The 16,379-nt window shown below is 38.7% G+C and overlaps 1 protein-coding gene across 3 annotated transcripts in view; it reads left to right on the top strand.

The window, feature by feature from the left end:
* Window positions 1–1,490: 1,490 nt before the first annotated feature.
* Window positions 1,491–16,379, top strand: part of ARMC8 (armadillo repeat containing 8) — a 100,973-nt gene continuing 86,084 nt past the window's right edge. Inside the window, exon 1 of one of the 3 annotated variants that reach the window (XM_037139435.2) lies at window positions 1,491–1,737. In XM_037139435.2, the coding sequence (XP_036995330.1) occupies window positions 1,693–1,737 (45 nt within the window). In that variant the 5' untranslated portion in view covers window positions 1,491–1,692. The remainder of the gene's footprint in view (window positions 1,738–16,379) is intronic. The other 2 variants (XM_037139433.2, XM_037139434.2) reach the window with 2 other exon arrangements.

Below are 16,379 nucleotides of genomic sequence, written 5' to 3'. Positions count from 1 at the left end.
TTTATATCATGCAAATATCAACTGAACATTGAATTGATATCTCTGTGTAATGGTTATGCTCTGCACTGTTGTGGTATGTGGTATGTGACATGTGACATGATTTTAAGTGATACATGGATGGTCATTTAGACTTCTTTGTGGTTATTATGTTAATGTTACCAGAATAAGAATAAAGAGTACAATAAACTTGATTTTACAGAGTGTTATAGTTTAGGATGAAGCTAAAACTATTTCATGAATTGAAATTGGCTTTAGAAAAATATGGGGTGAATAATAGTACCTGGATACAGGTTGGCAAAGATTCTGGGGATGGTACGCAGATTATTAAAGTTTGGGGCATAGTGTGGTAGCAGAAGGAAAATCTAAAATGAAGTTCCTGCTTTCCAGAAACTCGACAGTGTGTTAGGGACACACAGACCCATAAGCAAGGATGAGTAATGCTAGAATAAATTTAGAAACCAAGTACCAGAGAAGATAGGGAAGCAGTGAGGAGCAAAGCAAAGGAGAGGCGAGAGGCTGCAAGATTAGTTGGAAAGCTATTGCTGTAGTCCAGGGGAGAAGTGATAACAGTCTGAGTTAGAGAATGGCTATGGAAATGGAAGAACAAGTAACATAACAGGCTCATTACAACCATCCTGTAAAAACCTGACTAATTGCGAGCATCACGAAGGTGAAACCGGTCCGGCCAAGTCCAGGGCAGTTTTGTAGGTACGTAGACACAGGCACACGCACAGTGGCGAAGTGGAGTTAATCAATCAGAAATACTGTAATTAGAAATATATATGTATTTTTTATTTGGCTTCAGTTGTCAGAGCGTTTTAGCATGAATTATTCAGCTATTTGCCGCCATTTTCCCCTACTTGACCCAGAGGCTGAAGAAATACTAATACTTATATAACGCTTTCTACGTTCCAGGCACGTTCTAAGACCTTTGAGTTCTTCATCCTCATAACTCTTATTTAACAGAAGAGAAAACTGACTTAAAGACGTTAAGCTTGCCAGAGGTACTGCAGCTGCTACATGAAGTAGCAAAGATTAAACGCAACTGTTCTGACTCGAGAGTATGTATTCTTAACAAAAGATTAGAATAAGCGGGTAGGGCAGACAATATAAAGCAGGTTACACTTCAGCGTTGGATTGTGCAATACTCTTATTCGTGGCAGAAGACTGTACTGAGATCGCGGTTTCTCCATCGGTAAAATGGAGATAATGACGCTACAAGTTTCGTGCAAAAAAGGAGAAAAATGTGCAAATGAACTTCAAATTATATGCGTGGCTTCGCACTCCAGTTTTTCGGAATACGAATACGCGAAAATTGCTACGAATCCGTCTTGAAGCTAGTAGAGGCGGAGCGAGACTCCGCCCCCGAGGCCCCGCCCACAGTGAGCGGCAGGTGGGGCCGCCAGCTATTCTTTGCGCATGCGGAGACTGCTGTCCGCTCCCACCTCTAACCCAGGCTGAGAGTAGTTGCTGTTTATTAGCCGACGATTCGTAAGGAGGCCCCAGGCACTGTCTCCCTTTGTTCTCCCTTCCGCGGGCTCTGGCGGTATTTCAGCGGTGTCTAGAGTGTGATCTATCGTCCTCTACCTGCCTGACTTTCTGTAGAAGTGTTTGTTGTTGGCCCAGCAGTTTGTTGTCGAAAGTGCCGGCCCCCGCGCCGGCGTCCGCCGCAGCCGGGTGGGAAGGCTCAAGATGGCGTGCCTGTTGGAGACCCCAATCCGCATGAGCGTCCTCTCGGTGAGTGACCTGCTGCAGCCGCCAGCCTAGGAGCTCGGCCCGGTCCTCAGCACTTACCCCAAACGCGGTGTGCCTTTGGGGCATCGCCGCCTAGGGTCACCCGCGGCTCAGCTTTGGGCCGGGGAACGAAAGAGGGTGGGCGAATGTGATAGACGGAACGCGGGCCGAGCCACAGTCGTCTACTCGCGGAGCTCCCACCGATGCCGGTTCTCAGTACGCATCCAGCGGGCCGGGTGGTTGGGCGAACGGGCAGCTGGTTTGGCCTCACTGTTTGGGATTCGCCAGGTGCTTCACTGAGCATTCCTCTCAGCAATGCCAATTCTACGGGGCCGAGGGCTCTGTCCAGTGAGGCGCGGGGCTTGCCGGTGGCCTGGGAAGGAGCGCGTACCCTGCCCTTCGCGGCTTTGGCAAGAAGGGATTCGGGCTTCTTGTTCTCCACAGCCTCAGAGCTACCAGGCCAGGTCTGTGGCTTCTATCGCGTCCCAGCACTTGGCCACTGGCTGGAGCAGCTTCTTTCCTGGCAATGGGGATTACATATCAGTTACAACATCTAGTGTGTGTAGTTAGTTAAGACCCTTTTCCCTACTGGGGAGGTTGCAGCCCTGAATCTAAAGGAAAATGTGCTTGGCATTCCTTTTTCTTTAAGGGGAGACCTTGGGAGGGAAAATCCAGTTTTCCTATTATTGAAAGAAGAGAACATATCGACACGCCAGGAAGTAATACCTAGTTGTTGTTAAGCTTAAACAAAAACAAAACACGACTTTCATTTTGTTGCTCTTGAGAGATCCAGGACCAGAGGTGAAAGTTTCTTTGCGATAACTTCGAAGGGTTTTGCAACAAATTAGATCCGTCTAATTCTGAATGGTCAGAATTAGGCCATTTGCTCTGCTATTGCTGGAAACAAGCAGGCGTACACTGGTTGACCATCTTTTAGACTTGCGGAAGGCACTCTGATATTAAGAGGGTAATTGGATTATAGATGACTTGTCAGGTTCCTAGGGTCTGTGACTCCAACTGGTTTCTTTTCTCTTCCCTGGCTTCTCCCACAAATACACTCAGCTATCAGGAAGCACCTAAAACAGACATTTGCTTATGATTCAGGGTTAGAGTATAATCGCATATTGCAGCCTTGGTCATTTATTTTTGAGGGGTAGGCTGTTAGCAGTTTTCTCCCCTAATCCATTTTAGTAGTCCTTTGTCTTATTTTTAAACTGCATCTGGGAAATACTGTTCATCTAAATATTGAATCAGATTAGCCCATTACTCCACCTTTGACTGCAATATCCAGGAATGTTTTGTGGGAGAGCAGGCCAGTGACTTTTCTCTCATATGTTTTTAAGAGAGTATGCATCTCCACTGTTCTCAATTCCCTTTTATTATCTTGTTTATCTTTCACTTCACCTGAAGCTTATTTACTTTTTGTACATTGTCAACTCGTATAGTACATACAATTGAACATTTTGATTTACTTCACTTCCTCAGTAAATATTACTTGATTACTTTTATTCAGAAACTTCTTGAAAAGTATTCCCTGCTTGAGTGGAGATTTGCTTTAGCTCTAATCTCATTGGAAACTTTTTTTTTTAAAGATTTTTACAGTCCCCAAGTCTGGTTTCTCTGTTCTTTAGTCCTACAGCTTTGGGAAGTCATATCTTTGGATAAGTGACTTAAATGGTCTAAAGTCACTGATTATACTAATTTAAAGTGAAGCCCATTCCTTTCAAGTTTTTGAAACACAAAGTAAGGTGGAACAGGAAATATTAATCAGCAGGTGTCTTGAAAATAACTGATTCCTTTAATGGGTTACTTACTGTGCGCCAGTTAGGTACAACCCCCTGTAATGTGTACTTTAGAGAATGCAAGGGTATGCCCCCAACGGAGCTCACAGTCTGAGTGACTCTGTAGTTTGATAAATATAATTTAAGCCAGGGGCAAATCATGTTGTTTTAAAGGATTTTATTCAAAGCCCTTTTTACCTTCTCTTCTCTGAACGATCTTATTCATCCTTTAACCTTAACTGTGATCAGCTCACACATGTACACTACCAACCTTGACTTTTCTCCATTTGGTCTCACGTCTTCAGTGTGGATGTTATCCATGGCTTCCAATAAAGTACAGTTCATCTCCTAAAAGGACTTGGTCATGACTTCCCATTTTTATTAATGGTACTCTCTTTAACTGATTACTCACTGTAAACCCCTTCAGTTATCATAGACTCTTTCCCCTTTTATGCCCTTATGTCTGATTAGTTCTTAAGTTCTGTTGGCTCTTTATTCTTAGTATTTCACACATCTGTCTGTTCCCATGGTCACTGTCTCATTCAGGGCCTTAACATTTTGTGCCTGCATTCATACAGTGACCTCTCAAGTATTTTTACTGCCTCTAATGTCTTACCCTCTCAGTTCAAGTTCATTCTTCACATTAATTTTCCTGTAGAACTCATTGGACATGCCACGTCTCTGCTTCAATTTTTAGTGGGTTTTTATTGTCAAAGGGCTGACATTTCATTTTCAGCTTTGGATATAAGATTGCTTATTCTTCTTCATAAACCTTCTATCCCATATAAACTAGCTTTCCCAAGATGAAGTGATCTAGGGTTCTTCTAAACCCCAGTAACTTACTGTCTGCTTAATCATCTCAACATATGAATTACAGCTTTGTATAGATTTATTCATGTGATATACTTTGAGCTTTTGTCATTTACCAGGCATTGTGTTGGTTTAGGATTACAGTGGCAAGCTACACAGATCTTTTTTTGCCCTTTTGGTGATTTTAGCCTAATGGGGTGGGTTGGGGGGAGTAGATACCAAGTTGTCACACAGTTCTTTGTTTGCAAATGGAGGTTAGTATATAAATGAAAAATACAGGATGCTGTTATAAGCCTGTGGTAGGGAAATCTGATCTAATGTGGAGGGCAATGAGGAGAGTTAGGGAGATTTCCTGAAGTGACAATGAGCTGAGAGTTAAGGATGAGTAAGAACAAACCAGAAAAGTGGAAGAGTATTCCAGGCAAATGGGAACTGCTTTTGCAGAGGCCCTTATGCTTTTAATAGTTATTCTATCATATCTTCTTAGTAGATTGATTTCTCTTTCTTAATCCCACGACTGTTTATGGCACCAGGTTGTATACACTGGGTACTCAATAAATGTTTGAACTGTCTGTTTTAGAGAATTGAACAAAATCTCCAGCTCTTTCTAGGCCGCACCGTGATCATTTATATTGCTCTTGGGATTCACTTAGCACTTCACAACAAATTTATAAGTTCTCTCATGTTTCCCAAACTTTTGGATGACTTAATATTAATTGCATTTTTAAAAAACTTTATTTTGAAATAATTATAGATTCACAGGAAAGTTGCAAAGATGGTATAGATTCCGGTGTACACTTCACTCAGTTTCCCCCATTGCTTATATTTGGTATAACTGTAGTACATATTGAAGCCAGGAAATTGATATTGATAAAAGCATGTGTATAGATCTGTATCATTTTATCACATGTGTATATTTGTGTGACCCTTACCACCATCAAGATGCACAACTAGTCTATCATCCCAAAGATGACGCAACCTCTTCGTAGTCACACCTTTCTACTCCCTCTCCCCTCCTGTCTAATCCCTGGCAACCACTAATCTCTTCTTTATGTCTATCATGTCACTTTTTATGATGGTACATAAATAAACTTATACAGTATGTGACTTTTTTTGAGTTTGGCTTTGTCACTCAACATAATACTCTTGAGATTCACCCAAGTTGTTGTGTGTATCAGTAGTTTGTTCCTTTTTATTGCTAGGTAGTATTTCATAGTATGAATGTCCTGTGATTTGTTTGGCCATTCAGCTCTTAGGCCTTTGTACTGTAAACTTTGACAGTTTTTTTTTTTTGGTAACCTAAGTGCCTGACTCCAGTTTTCGTTGCTGAGGCATCCACATCGAAGAAGCATTCACTTCAAGGATGGCTATCTCCAAAAAACATTGCCAGCCACCAGACTAGATAAAGAGCCAGGCCATCTCCCTCCTCTGAGGTGCCTTTGTTTTAGAGATTTTGGTTGATTTCAATATTGGGCCCTTTGGGTCATTTGTTTTTACTCTTCCCAAGATTCAAATTCTGGTTTTTGTGTTTTAAATTCACCAATAAAGAGAGAGCCAGTGAAACCCTAGGCTTCCAGCCTCAACCTCAATAAAAGCAGAACCCCAGGCCCCATGTGCACATGTGCTTCCCATTCCCTCACCCCATGGTCCTGCAAGGAATAAACCCTTGGGTAGCTTTCTGATGGTTGTTGCCAAAGGGCGTCTTGCAAACATGAGAAGTACCACAAAGGCCTGTTCAACCACAGCATCCCTTATTGATAGGATGAGACCAGCGCACAATAACATTTTGGTTGTTTACAGTTTTGGGCTATTACAACCTGCTGTGAATGGTCATACACAGGTTTTTGTGTGGACATAACTTTTGGTATCTCTGAGATAAATGGCCAGGAGTGCAGTTGCTAAATGGTATGGTTTAGTTCTTAAACCAACAAATTTTTTTAGAGTAGCTATACCATTTTATATTCCCACCATTAATGTATAAGAGATCCAGTTTCTTTGCACCCTCACCAGCATTTGACATTGTCATTATTTTTTAGCAGTTTTAATAGATGTGTAGTAATTTTTATCATGGTCTTAATTTGCATGTCCCTAATAATTAGTAGTGTAAAAAGTATTTTCATTATTTATTTGCCATCTGTAGTCTATTGAAATATGAATGAAATATTTCAGTGAAGTATTTCTTCATGTCTTTGTCCAGTTTATAATTGGACTTTCTTTTGCCTGTTGAGTTTTGAAAGCTCTCTACATATTCTAGGTAAGAGTCCTTTGTCAAGTGCTTTGCAAATATTTTCTCTCAGCCTGTAGCTTATCTTTTTATCCTCTTAATCATAGGTTAAAAAATTAACTTTGATCTGAACTTCACACTTTGTACAAAAACTAACTCAAAATGGATCATAGATTTAATTGTAAAAATAAATACAGCTTTAAAGGAAAAAAAAAAAGGAGAAAATCTGCAGAACCTTAGGTTTGGTGAAGAATTCTTAGACATAACACCAAAAGCATGACATATTTTTAATTTAAAAGGTTGATAATTGGACTTAAAATGAAAATACACTTTATGTACATTGTTAAAAGACCTTGTTGAAAGGATGATTGCATTTTGCTTTGATCCCTTTGTAATTATTTGAAAGAGACAAGGTAATAAAATGCTTTTGAATCAGAGTATAGCTGATATAGACAGCTGAGGCACTTATTAATTGTGATTGTCATCTTTACAATCTTTCCCCAGTATACTGTTAACACCTTTTTGATAAGCAGCTATTAGAACTGTATCGTGTATTCCATGTCTAGATATTCCTTGATTTTGTTCTGTTCCTAATGTCTGTAAGTATTCTGTTGGTCGCATGTTGCATATTGATTTGCTCTCTTACATGGACAACTGACAATAGTTAGGAAAAAAGTTTTCTGTGGGGTTTTAAGCCCAGGTATCTTATATGCACAAATTTGGCCTTTTAATAAATGCAAAGTAGTATATGGTCAGCACATTTTAAAGTTTGCCATTAGTTTACAAAGCACCAATAGGCACTGGGTATATCTGGAGGTGGTATGGATTTCCTAATCTGTATTGGCAATGTGTGAAGAATGGGAGATGCTTAATGTCCATTGTTTCCAGATGTCTCGCTGTCTCTTTAAGGAAAGATTGTTACCTAAGAAAATGAGTGCTCAAGAGGTCCTTTAAGCTTTACCAAGAATTAGGCATATCTTCATGTTGGGTCCCTTCAATTTCACTTGGAGATCTAGCCTTCCTGTATCCTCATTCTCTTTAAGAATTTTAAAATAGTGTCATGGGCTAGGAATTTCAGCAATTTTGACATATCTTTTTGATGTCTGAGTTGGCAGTTGTTTTGCAGTGCCATCTGTCATGCTGGCTTCTGGGTAAAGATAAGGAATTACTGACAAAGGAAAACTTGTTACTTTTTGGAAATTGGAGAATAGCTGCCTTCATTGAACAGTGTTACTGTGATCATTGGAACCATTTAGATAGGAAGAAAAGGTGTCTCAACTTAAGAGCTGTTTTTCAGAAACAGCCTCCGCTTGTCTCTTTGATAAAGGAAACTGTTTTGACCTGATTCCATAAATGAAGATTCTTCCATCAGAAGAATCAGGAATTAGCTTTATCCTGTAGTATATACATAATACTGTTATCCTCTATTGTAAATATACTAGAATACCCTCTAGTATGTTCATAATACAGGACCAGAGGGAATGATGAGCTTGGCATGCTTTCTGTAAAAAATATAAAGTTGTGGTCTATTGGGAAGAATTTCTAGCCTCTGGGATCTATTAATATTTGGAAATCTTTACCACCTGGAAAAGGATCATAGAACACCTGATTCTTTTGTTTTAGGAGTGTTTTAAGAATTTATTTGGCTTTCAAAAAGTTGTAAGGGGTGACTGACTGGATGAGGGGAATGAGGAAAACAAAAGTGTCATAATTAAGATCAAGGGTAATTCACAGGGTTTTCACCTTTACGACTAGGTGGTATCATCAACTGAGATGTGAGGGTTAGGAGAGGAATGTGTTAGGGTAATAAGGAGAAAAAATGAATTTTATTTTAGACATTCTGAGTTGCAAGTGTTTTCTGGACATCCATTTAGAGTTGTCCAATAAACAGTTGCATATTCTGGAGTGTTTTCAGTACAACCAAGCAATTCTCAAATTTTCTGTGGACACCAGCCGGGTGTTCTACAATTTAACTCAATTCTTGTTTGTTTGTTTTTTGAAATTTATTTAATTGTTGTTCAAGTACAGTTTTCTGCCTTCTACTCCCATCCCAGCCCCCAGTGCTCCCCACCTCCTTCCCATTTCCACCCCCCCAGCTTTGTCCATGTGTCCTCTATACTAGTTCCTGTAAATCAGTTTAACTCAACTCTGACCCCATCTACCTGGAGGTCATCATGTCAGATCCCCAGGTTAAAGGTTCAGTCCTACAAGACTGCTCCCGTTTCAGACACCAGTTGCAAATACAGGTTGTTCTTCTGTACTTCTGACTGACCAGCTAAAATCAGAGCCTCCTCAGAGTCGATCATTTGTAACCACAGTTCACAAAGCTCAGGAAAACATTTACTTCTGTTTACTAGTTTATTGTAAAGGATACAGATGAGCAGTACAAATATATAGGGCAAGATCTGAAAGGGTCCCAAGTGTTGGAACTCCTGTTCCTGTGAAACGGGTCTACCACCCTCCTGGCATGTGGGTGCGTTCACCAACCTGGAAGCTCATCAAATTTTATTCAGGAATTTATATAGAACTTTGATCTGCACACCCTCACTCTTCCCCTTCCCAGAGGTTGGTGGGTGAGATTGAAAGTTCCAACCCTGTAATTACTAGGTCTTCCTGGTAATGAGTTCCATCCTGACACTATCTTGGGGCCTCAGCATAATCCTTCATTAGCATTAGCTCATGTGCTCAAAAGGGGTCCTTCTGAATAACCAAAGACACTCACATGAGTCAGGAAATTCCAATAGTTTTATGAGATCTGTGCCAGGAACTGGGACAAAAACCCAATATATTTGTTATACCACAGATACAAAGGTCTAGTGCTTGAAACTGGGGTGATCATTATTTGGAAGTTACCTGCATATTTATCAGTGGTTCTTAACCTTTTAAGGGTAACAGTCTCAACATCCTCTTTCCCAGAAAAACATACATCTGCCCAAGGAATCACGTATTTTCAAGAGGTTCAGGGATTCCCTGAAACTCACATCAATTGAGTTTACAATTCCTATTCTTTACTCATCCTAAAGTCAGTCACAAAATCATATATAGCAAAATGTTAAAGTCATTTAAAATCATTTTCAAACTCATGTAAGATATTATGTGGGATTCTTGGCTCTGAAGAACCATAATGTGTTGCCCGGAGTATGTTAGTGATCTTCCAAAAGTGTACTGTATCTACAGAAGGGCTTTGTGTAGCTGATAGTGTAGCAGACCTGGGAGGCAGAACTAGGTTAGCTGCAGACATGTGAGTTTGGGCACAGGCAGAGTGGACTAGATGGAGGTCACAAGTGGCTCATAATTATTGGCATGATTGTCACAGGCCACAATGTGGGTGATGAATCAGACAGCTCCTGAATGGTATTATGATAGGAAAGCTAATGCACCACTTGCTGAAAGTGGTGGACTGACTCTGAGTCAAGCACCATGGATAGCTCCGAGGCAAGGATGTTTAATGCCTCTAAGAATCTGAAGCAAATAAGGCCTTTTTAAAATCAGCAGACAGTTAGCCTGTCTGGACAGTACTACTTCTGAGGTATACCGTGAGAGATGGTACCCAGAATCTCCAAGTCATTACATGATTGCAATCTTGAATAATAATTTAAACTATTCTTATGGTCCAGGACAACACCACATGCGTCTGAGAAGCCTCACTCATTCAGGATTGAGACACAGGCATTTGAATGCATCCTAGTAGGTTCCCTGAAGTTGCTTACTATTTTTGGAGGCATTTAAATGAACCCCAGCCAACTCAGAGAACATGTCAGTCAGTCTTCGTAAAACTCCTCACAACCATTCTCACTCTTATGCCCTAGAGATGGTTGTTGCTCTCTTAGACTTCCAGGTTATGCTGTTTTGTACCATACACCCTTATTTAGTTTATTTACTCTGTCTGGGGGGATGTCTTCTTGGCCCTCAGTCTTCCAACATTCCTGTCTACACTGAAGAGTGAACAAATAGAATTTAATAGTGGATGTTATCTGGATGCATATGACTATTTATGGTTTGTACCATACCTTAAAAGGATAAACAGTGTCTGGTTGTACCTGATTAGAAAGAGGCATGAATACTAAATTGCTTTCAGTTCTTGTGACCACCCAAAGTACGTTTATAACAGTTGTTAATATTATGTAAGGACTATATTAATATTTCATTACTTTAAAAACTCACTACTGTAAAAGGCAGAAAACTCTACTTGGACAATTAAAATAGAAAATAATAATGAATAAAATAAAAACTCACTACAGGTAAAGTAAAGGCTGCTCTTCATGTTCCTTTTAATCTAGTTGTGCCTGGGTTTTCTATTGTTAAAATCCCTTTTTGTGTGGGTGTAAAATTATGGAATTTTTGCCTGGAAGAAACCTGCAGATAATCTCTAGTTCATTCTTGTCATTTGATTTTCAATTGGAGAAAACAGAATCAAAGAGGTTGAATTGCCCACTGTCATGTGCCATTATATAATTGCCAGAGTCAGATTGCCAAACACCTAAATTAAAAGAAAAATTGTGTGCACAGCCTTACACTTTAGAATTTTGTCAGACTTTATGAGCACTTATTTATTATTTATTTTAAAATATGTTCTCTTGCCCTGGCTTGTGTAGCTCAGTGGATTGAGCGTGGGCCTGTGAACCAAAAATTCCCAGTCAGGGCACATGCCTGGGTTGTAGGCCAGTTCCTGGCAAGGGACACACGGGAGGCAACCATACATTGATATTTCTCTCCCTCTCTCCTTTCCTTCCCCTCTAAAGATAAATAAATAAAATCTTTGAAAAAATAAAGAAACAACAAATCAAATAATTAAAAAAATATGTTCTCTTAACATGTAAAGCCTGATTTTCAGTCAGTTATTTATTGAGAGGTCAGGGTTGCCTCTTATCGGAGAAGATAAGTATTTTCATGATCATGTTTGTGAAACTGAAGCAGATTATACTCCAGGCATCCTGATTGTCATAAGCAAATTACTTATATACTGATGGGACCCAGCCGACTGTGAAGTGCCATTTATAAACTTTTCAGAGTTGCTAGACACTACGGAAAAGCAGGACTTTATTAATGGGGGTGCAGAGAAGGTGCTGTGAGCCTCTAGAAACACCAAAGAATGAATTCATGATTTAAAAATTTTAAGGATAAAAATAATTGCAATACTATGTGATGCATTTAAAATAATTGAATGAGAATCTGATTGAGTTCTAATGGGACCCAAAGTGTACCAGAATACAAGAACTAAAAGAAAAGAAAACAACCCCCAAATCCTGGGTTTTAAATAGTACTTGGGCATTTTGTTCTATTTTTCTTCCTTTTGGAGGCAAGTGGGAATTTTGGAGTACATTAGAAGGCCATGATGGCTGTCTTTAAGAAAAGATCAGTCTTTGTTGATGGTATTATCCTTATTGTATTGTTCCAGAAGGAGGCAGATATTTTCAAAATTAGGGAAGAACTGTGTAGTAGTTATTTTGGTTTAATAGTATAATAAACTATTAAACTCTTCAAAGTAACAGTATTTAGGCAGCAATATTTAGATTGTTGTGAGTTTAACTATCTCACCAGAACCAAAGAGGAAGACATATGATTTGAAATTAAGGCACAGGTTAGTAAAATGCTGATATCAAAGTTAGTAAATGCTGATTTCTGATATACTGGATTATGGCAGCCCTAATCTCTTTAGGGGCAAATACAAACACATCGAATATCACTGGGCTTGAAAATGAATAATTGTGAATTTGGCATTTCATAAAATTGTCAAAGTAACCAAAGGAAGCATTATTTTTTTTTTGACAGAGTTTTGGAGACATTGGAAAATCAAATTTTGATTTCAAATCATTTAGGGGATGGAGACAGGTTTTGGGGGGCTCCCGGCAGACTGGAACATGAACTGTTTTATTAGTGGTTCGCAAATGTAACAAACTTAACTCCCTTATCTTGAAACATATTTTGTGGCAGCAGCTTGTCTTTCCTGAAGTGAAATTCATAGATAAGTTAACTATGAATTCTTAAAACTTCTAAATTCTTAAAACTTTTTAAGAATTGGCATAATGTCCCAGCTGTATTAAGGAAGAAAGAGCAGGAAACTAATATATATCATTTAAATAAATAAATATGCAGGTACTAGTCTTCTAGAAAGAATAATTAGTGATATATTTGCAAATATATGTAATTTGGCTATGAATATGACTGCTACACTACAGACTGATATAGGTATGATGTAATGGTTACTTGTATACAATAAGTGGGCTTTTTTAATGTGACTTTCTGAAATGAACAATGTTTGATAAAGTTCCTAATAAGATAAAGTACAACTTTATTCACATGGGAGTTCCATTCTTGGAAAATTGTATAGTAAAACAATATGGAACATATTTTGTGTTTATATGCAAAAATGGAGTTAAATTGTAAGCTCGGATAATTAAAAATGTTTTTTTTCCTACATGACTGCATGGTGGCAAGTATTTTGGAAATACTGCCCTGTTGTCCCACGTATTGTAGAACACCTAGTATCCTTAGTCCTTGCCCACTGGATAGCAGTCGCACCTACTGTCATTTTAACAGCCAAACCACTGCTGTGGACTTACAAAATGTATGTTAGAGAGTAGTGCTGCCCATGTTTAGGACTGCTGAGATTCTGGGAGCATGCAACTTTCTGAGCAGTGTGTGTATCTTAGTGTCCTTCCCTCTTTCTCTCCTGCACTCTCCCTTTCCCCAGTTTGTGACAGTGTGTATACAGGATCCTGCACAGATAACGCCACCTTTTTATTACAAAATTATAAGCATGTAATTCTGTAACATAACAGTGTCACACTTAAGCACACCATATGACATTTTAGGTAAAATGTTTAAGTCATTGTCCATCTCATGCAAGATACTCATGTATGCTACCAACCAGACTCAGGCAGGTGTTCCTTCTGCTGGACCCTGTAGTATAAAGACAAAGGAAAAAAGTGTTTTGATTAAACATTTTTCCCATCAGTATGTATAGCGCTCTAATATTCTGTATTACTTTTTAAAAAAGATTTTATTTATTTTTTTAGAGGGAGGGAGAAGAAGAGGAGAAACATCAATTGTGGTTCTCTTTTGTGTACCCCCCACTGGGGACCTGGCCCACAATCCAGGCATATGCCCTGGACTGAGAATCAAACCAGCAACCCCTTGGTTTCGCAGGCTGGCACTCAATCCACTGAGCCACACCAGCCAGGGCTATATTACTTTTATTATGTTTATTGCTTTTTATTTTTCTGCCCATGCTAAAAGGTAAACTCTGCAAGTGTGGGCTTTTCTTTTTTCCTTAAGGGACAGGATCTTTGTTAATTACCTAGAACAGTGCCTCATAGCTGTTTAAATGTTTGTTGACTGACACTTCAACTTTGTTTTGTATTTCTAAGTGCATACCATATCGTTAATAATACTAAATTGCATTTCTCAGACACGCCACATTGCTTCAGAATTCTCTTTTGCATGTGTTGTGCTTTCCACCTAGAGTCCTTGTCTTTTTTTTCCCTTCCTTCCCTTTTCACCTGGCAAGTTAATACTAGTCTTTCAAATTATTCATCCTTGCTGCTTACACATCACCTCCCATTCCACCCCTAATTTCAGTACTTCTTTTGGTTGTATCTTTGAGTTTCTATGTCTTATGGTTACTTACAGTCATACTTTTATGGTTACACTAATCATGTGTTTACAGGTTATAATTGTAACTTGCTTACATATCAGCTTCTTTTCTGTGCTGTGAATGCCTTGAGAATAAGAGACTATCTTATCTCTCTATTACCAGGGCCTAGCATAACACCTGGTAAATTAAAGATATTCACATGTTGAATTTGTCTGTAATAGATCTTAAACTTCCTATTTTTTGGTTGTATTCCTTTCATTTTTCCCCCAACCAAGATTTTATGTGCTGCATGATGAACATTATAACAATTTTTTCTTGAAGTCCCTAGTAGTTTGTGAAATAATTGATATTAAAATTTGATTGGCAATTATTAGTTTAAAGTTTCATTTCTTAGGGGTCACAATTTCCCCTTGTAATATTTTAATTTCTACACTTCAGACAGATATGAATTAAGGGAGAAAATGGATAGGATAATGCTTTGCAAACAGTAACATACTAAACAAGTGTCAAGTATTATAAAAATACTTACCTTTCTCTTTTTGGGGTGTTGTGTGTCTCTTCTTGGGGTGTTGGTTGTATAGGAGAGAGAACACTATATATAAAACAATTACACTTAAACTATGCATTGGTATTCTTAACTGTGATCTTATATTGTCTCAGTGTCCATGGTGTAACACCTACAGTTAGTGATAAAAACTGCACATATTATTACTTTATACATTTTTAGTGGTTTTTAGAAATCCCAAGTAATGAAAAGTTTAGGTTTTTAAGGTTAGCACTCAAATGTGTATTAAGTACATAGCTTTCTCTTTGAGAAAGTTGGTAGTAGGTGAGAAAAGATATTTTTGTCTGAATAATAGGATTTAATCATGAATATGAATAACCAAGAGGAAAATTAGCACACTTGTTAAAGCCATTTATCTTTTTTGTACAAAAATAGAATTTCCATGAAATCAGTATTTGTATGGTATTTTTACAGTTTATAAAGGGTTTCTCTTATGTTATCTCATTTGATCCACACTGTGAGCTATGTGGTAACATTACCATTTTATAACCGAAGAAACAGTCTCAGAATTTTATTTTGGCCCTAAGTCATAAAGCTTGTTAAGTGGTAAAAGTAGGACTCAAACCTAAGTCATAAATGCCAAATCATTTGTTCTTTCTACCACGTAATGCCTGAGTATGTTCAAAATAAAGAACATACTGTAATCAGATATACTTAAAATAAGACTTTAATGAAATAAAAAGTAGTTTGATATTTTCTTATTAATCTTAAATTGTAATTTTTCATTGTCTAATACACTCATTGTTTCACCCCCAAATTTCTGTTGAACACACTTCTTCTCTTTTTGAGTTAAAGCTTATTCGTGGTAAGTCTGGGACTTAGTAATTTTGCATTCAAAACCCTTCCTGAAAAATTTGTTTTGCAAAATGCAAGGTCTTAATTCACCCCAGTCATGGGCAGTTTATTTAGAAGGGCAAATGGAGACTATTCTAGTTTGCCTTTTCAGGATGTCTGACCAGTTTTCTGACTATCTAAGTTTTTCCTCTTTTCTTTTGTATTACTAAAGAAGGATGACAGGGAGGGTTATCCTGCAGCCCAAAGCTCTTGGTTTATGTGTATTATTTTGTGACAGTTATTACAGTGCCCCTTCACTATGATAAACTTGAATGTCTGTTTATCTGTTGTTGTGTAACAAATTACCCCCAAACTTAGCTGCCTTAACACAACATTTATTGTGTCATAGCTTTTATAGGTCAGGAATTCAGGTGTGGCTTAGCTGGTGCCTCTCTCCCAAAGTTTTGTGAGGCTGCAGTCAGGGTGTCATCATGAGTTGCATCTCACTTAAAGGCTCAGTTGAGTTAGAATCCAATTCCAAGTTACTGGCAGGGTTTAGTTCCATGTGGGCTGTTGAACTGAGGAGGGCCTCAGTACCTTGCCAGCTCTTGGCCAGGGAGAGGCTTCTCTCAGTTCCATGTCATGTGGGCCTCTTCATAGAGGGCATCTCACAGCATGGCTGCTGGCTTTGTCAGAGAGAACTGAGATGACATCCCATCGCATCTGCTGCATTCTCTGCATTTGCTAGAATCAAGTCACTGCATCCAGTCCCCACTCAAGGTGAGATTACACAGGGCTTGATTAGTACCAGGAGGTGGGGATCATTGGGGACCAACTCAGAGGCTGCCTGTTGCAGATGGTCACTCTAATAAAAGGGAAATTGCTTCCATACAG

Source organism: Artibeus jamaicensis, unplaced genomic scaffold, assembly GCF_021234435.1.
Source record: "Artibeus jamaicensis isolate MK-2021 breed Jamaican fruit bat unplaced genomic scaffold, CSHL_Jam_final contig_519, whole genome shotgun sequence".
Classification (NCBI taxonomy): domain Eukaryota; kingdom Metazoa; phylum Chordata; class Mammalia; order Chiroptera; family Phyllostomidae; genus Artibeus; species Artibeus jamaicensis.
The sequence above is the reverse complement of the archived record's forward strand: the minus strand, read 5'-3'. Positions and strand labels throughout refer to the sequence as shown.